General features: G+C 41.4%; 1 protein-coding gene across 1 annotated transcript in view; it reads left to right on the top strand.

The window, feature by feature from the left end:
* Positions 1-6: 6 nt before the first annotated feature.
* Fbxo33 (F-box protein 33) overlaps positions 7-8791 on the top strand; it is a 33610-nt gene continuing 24825 nt past the window's right edge. Inside the window, exon 1 of the mRNA XM_026777827.1 lies at positions 7-468. Within this exon, the coding sequence (XP_026633628.1) occupies positions 32-468 (437 nt within the window). The 5' untranslated portion in view covers positions 7-31. The remainder of the gene's footprint in view (positions 469-8791) is intronic.

Genomic DNA, 8791 nt, shown 5'->3' with positions numbered 1-8791 from the left:
GCCGGGGGCGAGCGGCCGGCGTCGGGGCCGGATGGCTCTGTGCGGGCAGGCGGCCGGCGCTGCGTCGCTGCCCAGCGAACTCATCGTGCACATCTTCTCTTTCCTGCCGCCGCCCGACCGGCTGCGGGCCTCGGCCTCCTGCTCGCACTGGCGCGAGTGCCTCTTCTACCCTGCGCTGTGGCCCCAGCTCCGCCTCTGCCTCCGCGTCTCTCCCGCGGAGCAGCCGCGCCTGGAGTTCCTCATGCGCAAGTGCGGCTGGTTCGTGCGGGAGCTGCGCGTTGAGTTCGCCGCGGAGAATTACCTGAGCGGAGGTGGCGGGCCGGGCGACGGCGGTGGTGGCGGCGGCACCGATGCGGGCACCGGAGGGGAGGAAGGAGAGGCCCTGCAGCTCTCCTCTCGCTGGCTGGAAGTGCTGCGCATCTACTTGGAGCTGGTGTTGTGCGTGCTGCTCAGCATCCGAAACAACAGGTAGGCTTGCGTGGGCGCCACGAGGGTGGGAAAAGATCCCGTGGGATGCGCCGTCCTTCGGTGATGCAGCTGTCGGTCCTGACCCAGCTATTTCCTGAGACAAGAGGCGATAACGGGACTTTGTGACACTTTATCAAGCACCATTCCTGGTGCTTCCCAGGCCCGGTTCATTCATCCGTTCTTGGCCATGGAATAGAGCTACCAACGCAGTGGCATTAGTTTATGCGTGGGAGAGTTAGTTGTGAGTTGAGAGTGAGGCCTGTGCAAGAAACAAGAAGGTGTTCTGAATTCTGTACCTGACCATTGGCAATAGTAATTCGTACTGAGGTCATGAGTAGTTTATGTCCATAACCACAAGAATTAAGCTACAAGAAATCTTTAGCCTTTCGGTGGTGATGCACGCCTTTAATCCCAGCACTCGGGAGGCAGAGGCAGGTGGATCCCTCTGAGTTCGAGGTCAGCCTGGTCTACAGAGCGAGTTCCAGGACAGACTCCAAAGCTTCACAGAGAAACCCTGTCTCGAGAAAAGGGGGGAAAAAAGTTACTGGGGAAGAAGATAGCAGAGTTGAAGCCCCTCCCCGTGCATCATCTGACTGAATTTATTCCCAGTGATTCACACAAAAGTAACGCAGTATAACATGGGGTGGGGAAAGGACCTGGCCACTGGCTTTGGGGGTGGGGGAAGGGGGTAAGTATGGAAATGTCGTTTTGCATCAGGACTTTAATTGCACCTAGAGCTCATAACGCATGTTCAGACTCCGGGACAGACTCCATATCCTAATCAGTATTTCATTATCGTCCTATGAAAGTCTAGTGTCCTTCAAACCATATTTGTATTTTCTGTTTCTGGATATTTATTCCAACCTTACAGTGACACTCATAATTTGGGAGAAAGTTTTAAAAAGAACCCTGTGTAGTTGTAATTGTAGCAGTTTACAAATACTGTAGTGGTTTTCTGATTTGATCCTCTGACGCTATCAGTTGGATTTAGGTTAGAAAGTATTGTCCCACTTTACAGACTGAAAACAGGTACTTAATAGGTCAAGTGATGTACACATTGTCCTATAGCATTGTTTTTGTCTAAGAGCAGTGCCCTTCCTCTTACAATAAATATCCCACTGTTGCTAGGTTAAATAGGGTTGAGAGAGACTGTGGTTAATGGTAGGCATTATATGTCTATGTGTAGGTTACGTTTTTTCCATAATCTGTCTCAAGAGGTATAACATATCATATCATATGAGGAAGCCAGGCGTGATGCAGATCTAGAATCCCAGTACTTGGGAGCTAGTGGCAGGGAGCTCCTGAGTTCAAGGTCATTCTCTGTTGAACTGCTTGTTCACGTTCGAGGCCAACCTAGTTTTTGTGCAACCCTGTCCCAAGACACAAAACAATACAAAATCAAACTTTGTGTATGGAACATGGCTGCGTTATTCCAGGGTTCTGTTTCCTAAGCTTTTCACAGTGAGCCATTCTACTTCCTTGCTTTGATTTTTGTCAAGATAGACTATTAAGGCTAAAAATGTTCTTAATCAGGTTGGAGACTTTTGTTACAGTTGAACATAGCTGGGGAGAAACTGATTCATTCTGAAATCAACTATCCCTGTGAAGGGGTGGTGGGCTGGGGGCAGGAATTTAAATGATTTGTGGGTGGATATATAGCATATGTACACAGTAGCATTCCACATTTTGTCCTTAGCTCTCCTTTTCTCTTCCACCCTTAGAATTTAAACTTCTGTTCTTATGTACTTGTTTGTGTACCCACATGCTCTCCTGGCTCTGCTGATCACTTAGAACAACTGCCAGTCATCCATGATTGTAAGGTTTTGCTTTCATCTGCTGTAGTGATGGAACTGTATACTGGGTTGCGTGATAGCATTATGTGTGTGTGTGTGTATATATATATATATATACACACACACACACACACATATAGTTTGCATTCTATCTGTGCTATTTCTTTTAAATTATGTTGGACTGGGGTATAGCTTTGCAGCTTTGCTACATGTTTTTCTGGCTTACAGGAAGTCCTGGGTTCAGTCCTCAACACCCACTTAAATTAGCAGTAGTAGCACATACCTGTGCTTCAATACTTGGAGAAGGCAGAAGTATCCAAATTAGAGGTCAACCTTCGCTATATAATTAGATTAAGGTAAGGGTGGAATACACAAGACCCTTCTCTTTAAAAAAAAAAAAAAGAAGAAGAAGAAGTTGTGTTTATACGTTTGGAAATAAGTTAATATCTTTATTTTTGGAAATGTCTAAAACCTCTGATACTGGGAATATTCAAATGGTAAAAATATAAATGATACTTAAGCTTTTAAATTGAAACCATTTTATATTAAGTTTCCTTCTTTTTTTAGTTATTTTGTTTTGAGATAGGATTTCTCTGGCTGTCCTGGAATTCACTCTCTAGACCAGGCTGACCTTGAATTTACAGAGATCCACCTGCCTCTGCCACCACAGTGCTGGGACTAAACGGGGTGTACCACCATTGTCTGGCTTAAACTAAGTTTCTTATTCACTAACTTTAGTTTCTAAAGTTTACTGAAGTTATTGAAGTTTCTTAAAGCCTATGGCTTTTTTTGTGTGTGTGCTTTTAGTGACATTTGTGATTTCGTGATCAAGAACTATGGATGTGGGCAATGGTGGCGCATGCTTTTAATCCCAGCACTCCAGAAAGGTGGATCTCTGTAAACTGGAGACCAGCCTGGTCTATAGAGCTAATTCCAGAACAAGCTCCAGAGAACCCTTGTCTCAAAAAAAAAAAAAAAAAAAGAGCTATGGACCTAAAAACTGTAAGTGGAGGCTGTTCGTTCATTTCCCAGCCACCCAGACCTGAAATAATCACACTGAAACTATGTTAATTGCAACACTGCTTGGCCAATGACTCTAGCATATTCCTAGCTAGCTCTTATATCTTAAATTAACCCATTTTGATTAATCTGTGTATTGCCACATGGTTGTGGCCTACCAGTATCTGGCATCTTCTGTGGCTGCAGCTATATGGCTTCTCTTTGACTCTGCCTACTCTCTCTGTATATCTTTTCCAGCCTGGCTTTACTCTGTTAAGCCATTGGCAGAAAGCAGCTTCTTTATTAACCAATGACAATAAAACATACTCATATCATACAGAGGGCAATTCCACATCAAAAAACTGTGTTAACAACGTCACTTAGTAGTTTTTTGATTGTTTTCAAACCCTAAAATTTAATAACTAATGAGAGGTATAAATATTAACATAGTTTTTTAAAATTTATAATGCGTTTACTTTGATTTCTGCCATTTTTTAAGGTGGAAAATTGTGAATCATTGTTTCAAATATTCCACTTCCAAGCTTTGTGCTGAATTGCTTTATTCAGCTCATAGTTACGTTATTTTGTTTCAGATATGTTCATGTCCCCAAAGGAAGAGAACTAAAACTGAAGCCTATAGTTATGGGGTGTTTTCAGGGTTATTGATTGTAGTTCAATTTTTTTTTTTTTTTTTTTTTTTGGTTTTTTCGAGACAGGGTTTCTCTGTGGCTTTGGAGCCTGTCCTGGAACTAGCTCTGTAGACCAGGCTAGTCTCGAACTCACAGAACAGAGATCCGCCTGCCTCTGCTTCCCGAGTGCTGGGATTAAAGGCGTGCGCCACCATCGCCCGGCTGTAGTTCAATTTTTGATTGGTCTTAATTATAAAATCCCCCGAGTCAGATAATAGCAGTGAATGCTGAAATATCAGAGACGTAAAGGAGCCAGCCACCAGACAAGACTTTTTACCTCTACCGAACCCTCAAATTGAACAGGGCAAGACCCTGTCTCCATGAATTCTCAGACTGAATGCTGTCCCTACAAAACTTTAGATTGAATCCTGAGCTCCTGTCTCTTCCCACTGTATATTCCTCTCTGCCCAGCCATTATCAGAGGACCAGCTTCAGCACCCCCCAAAGGGCTCAGAGCAGGGCATCTACAGCAAGTGAAAATTATCAGGGGACCTGCTTCAGCACCCCCCTAAGGGCTCAGAGCAGGGCATCTACAGCAAGTGAAAATTAGCTGGGAAAAAGGGTCCGAGGGGTAGACCAAACTGACTCAAACATCGCAGGGGGACACGTGACTGTGAAGCTCCCCAGCAGATACCAGGAAGATTAATTATAAATGGAACTTGAAGTCACTACAAAAAAAGAAGTTTTCATTCACTAACTACATTACTTAAGTGTAACTAGAAGTTTTATATAATTAATAATTGTAGAACAACACAGCAGCACTGTTGCACTTTCTGAGTGTTTCTGCTTCCTTCTCTGGTGGCTGGGAACATAGCCTTGGTAGTCATAGCAACCCGTGGGCATGGGAAGAAGGCAGAGTGCTTGCTTTACATCTAACTGCCTGAGTTAAAAGAAATCTCAGCTGGGCACCAGTGGTGAACACCTTTAATCCCAGCACTCAGGAGGCAGAGGCAGGCAGATCTCTTTGAGTTCTCCTGGTCTACAAGAGATAGCTCCAGTACAGGCTCCCAAAATTACAGAGAAACCCTGTCCCAAAAAACCAAAAATACCAGCAGTGTGCCTGCCAGCACCCAGGTAAGAATTACTTTCTCTATAGCTGGTTTTAGTGACTCATGTCTTTTTTTTTCTGTATTTCTAGGGGTAAAGGCATAAACAGTTAATTTCCTGGGCTATGATCTTATGTTAATTGAAACCAAGCTGAAGGGTAAATACAGAATATCAGTGGCTTGTTGGGTTAGTGCAAAGGCCAGTGGATTACACCTTCCTGAGTCTGCTGCTAGAGAATTGAGAGCCACACAGACCTGTTTGTCGGTAAGAGCAGACATACTGTCTCTCTCCTCAGTGCCTCCTGCGTGGGACTCCTTTCTTGTCAATAAGTCCTGTCAGTAAGGGTGATTGTGGGGGACTAACTTATGTAGATCTGACTATGAGAACAAACGTGTGACTGAGTGAGTGCTTTCACACCAGGGCTTCACGGTGTGGAGAAAGGTATCCAGTTGGTGTATTGTTGGTTCTACTGCAAAAGGTGATTCAACACTTTAAATGCCATAGTTAGAAAGAATTTTTGTTCCATTGTGTTTTAGTGCTAGGTCATAGAAAATACGGTATAACTGAACCTGAAACTAGAAATCTCTGAGAGTCTCAGTATACTAACTAAGTAAATTACAGCTTAAATTTAAATGATAGTTAATTAAATTCTTATAAAACTAAAAAGTATGCAGTTATTTCAAGTTTTTTAGAATTCCCAGGGAATGTGTTGGTAAAAAGAGAAAAAAATGAAAACTACAGAAAAGAATAAACTCACCAGATATGGTGAATGTATGCATCTTTTTGCAAAATTATAGTGTTTATACCTTTTCATCAATATGTACATTTTTCTCACAGTGAAAATTTTTGTGTGAGAGCTTTAAAAAGTTAACAGTACCATAGACAAACACAAAGCAGAGATGTTTTAAGTTTATGCTTGTATAGGTAAGAAGAGCACAATCTCTCTCTGTCTCTGTCTCTGTCTCTCTCTCTCTCTCTCTCTCTCTCTCTCTCTCGCTTCTTGGGGTTTCTGTAATAGTGAAGAATACAGTGGATGGTATTCCTGGCCATCTGGTTTTGTAAGAAGCCTTTTATGTTCACTTGAGGAGCCAATTTCTATTTTGCTTCATACTGCTACAGAAAGCAGACTTATAGAGCACAGGCCCTTGGGACTACAAAGAGCAACAGAGGTGACCTTCCTATTACAGCTGACACTGTTCTACAGGACTGTGAAAAGGCCTTCTCCCCACCTTTCAGTATAATCTCCAAATAGCTGGTCTTCGCTTGCCTCCTATTGAGTACAGAGAACCTCTAGAGCCTAAATGCCCAGGACAGGACATCTAGTACCAGAGAAGAAGGATGAACATCAATGAGATTGGAGTAATTTTTCTTTAAATGCACAGACACCATCATGATCATATGATCACTCTTTATGCATTACTTTGCTATCTGGTATTTTCTGGTATTTCAGTTGCCCATCAGCCATCATCTAAAAATACTATATGGAAATTTTCAAACATGTTTTAAATCACATGTCATTTTTGATAGAATAATAAAATTTTAAACTACTGAGTTCTGGCCCTAGGACATGATTCATCCATCTATCCAGCACATCAGTACTGTGTATGCTGTCCATCTACTAGTCACTCACTAGGCACCTAGGTTATCAGATTGACTGACTAAACACCACTGTACTGAAGTTTAAGTAACCTATACTTTACTTAATAACAACCCCAAACACAAGTACAGGAGGAGTGATAGCAACAGTTCAGATATACCACAGAGAAGCTATAAAAGTATGCTTCTGTGATGTCTTTAAATATCATCAGGTTGACAGTCAAGGTTAAACATTACAATTCCCAGTAGAACACACTTTCATAAATATACCAAAGAATAAAAGCACCAAGATATGAAATCTGGAAGTCGGACAGATGGTCTGAAGCTGTGAAACAATAATGACAAGCATATTATGAAGTCAGGAAGAGTTGACAGGATGAAGAACCCAGGCGTTCTCAAAGACAGAAAAAAAAAGCCTACACTTTAAGAGATCATGTTTGCAGCTTTCTTTACTGTTTATTGTAATTTTTCTCTTTCATTATTATTATCATTAATTATAAATTAAACTTGGTCACCAGTACGCAGGTCTATAAGAAGTTTGGTGTATCCATGGTTGCACAATCTGAGGGTCAGGGTCTTAGAACATGTTTTCCTACAGATAAAGCAGGACTACTATGTAAATATGTGAACAAATCAAGACACCATGACAAGACACAGTCTAAAGAAAATAAACTTTATAGCAATCAACTCAAATGAATTTTTATTAATTGCTTGCAAAAAATTCAAATCATCTTGAAACTCAGTAAGTTACAGAAAACAAGGCACACACATATTGCATACAGGCACCCATACACAGCTTGAAGAACTAAACATAATGGTGCAGCCTTTAATTTCAACACTCAGGAGGCTTAAGCAGGGAGATCACAAATTTAAGGAGAGCCTACTCTACAGAGCAAGCTAAAGACTAGTCTGGGCGACTACTATACTCAGCAAAACTTCAATTACCATAGAAGAACAAAACAAGATATTCCATGACAAAAACAGGTTTAACCAATACCTAGCCACAAACCCAGCTCTATACAAGTACTAGAAGAAAAACTCCAACCCAAGGAAATTGGCTACATCAACAAAAACACAGACAGTGGATGATCTCACAGCAGCAAAACCCAAAGAAGAGAAAAACACACAAAATAACATCACCAACAACAAAAACTAACTTCACAGGAAATAGTAATCCCTGCTCATTAATATCCCTTACTATAAATGGACTCAACTCACCTATAAAAAGACACAGGCTTTCTGGATATGAAAACAGAATTCTTCCTTCTGCTGCATACAAGAAACACACCTCAACCTTAAAGATACTTTGCCTCAGAGTAAAGGGTTGGAAAAAAAATTTCCAATCAAATGGACCTAATAAACAAGCAGGTGTAGCTATCCTAATATCTAACAAAATAGACTTCAAACTAAAATAAGTCAATCAAAAAGACAAAGAAGGACATTTCCTATTAGTCACAGGAAAAATCTGTCAGCAGGAAATTTCAGTAGTGAACATCTGTGCCCCAAATACAAGGGCACTCTCAAATGTAAAAGAAACACTTCTAAAGCTTAAATCACACATTAAACCCCACACACTTAATAGTGGGAAACTTCAATACTCCACTCTCACCACTGGACGGGTCAGTCAGACAAAAAACAGAGAAATGAGAGAAGAACAGATGTTATGACTCAAATGGACTTAACAGACATCTATAGAGTATTCCACCCAAACAGAAAAGAATATCTCAGCACCTCATGGAACCTTCTCAAAAACTGGCCACATACTCAATAACAAACTTCAACAGGTACAAAAAGTTGGAATAGCTCCATGTAGCTTACTGGATCACTATGGCTTAAAATTAGAATTCAATAGCAACACTAATTCTAGGAAGCCCACAAACACATGGAAATTAAACAATGCTCACCTCAAGCATCAAGGGATCAAGGGAAAAATAAAGGAAGAATTAAAGACTTCTTAAAATTCAATAAAAATGACCAATACAACATACCCAAATTTATGTATGGGACAAAATGAAAGCAGTCTTAAGAGAAAAATTCATAGCACTAAATGCTTACATTAAGAAGCTGGAAAAATCTGAGAACTCAAGAACAATGGCAATGGGTTTTTGATCCTACTGCATGTGCTGGCTTTGGGGGGGCCTGGGCGGTTTGGATGCTCAACTTACTAAACCTGGATGGAGGTGGGCGGTCCTTGGACTT

This window comes from Microtus ochrogaster, chromosome 1, assembly GCF_000317375.1.
Source record: "Microtus ochrogaster isolate Prairie Vole_2 chromosome 1, MicOch1.0, whole genome shotgun sequence".
In the NCBI taxonomy this organism is placed as follows: Eukaryota; Metazoa; Chordata; class Mammalia; order Rodentia; family Cricetidae; genus Microtus; species Microtus ochrogaster.
The sequence above is the reverse complement of the archived record's forward strand: the minus strand, read 5'-3'. Positions and strand labels throughout refer to the sequence as shown.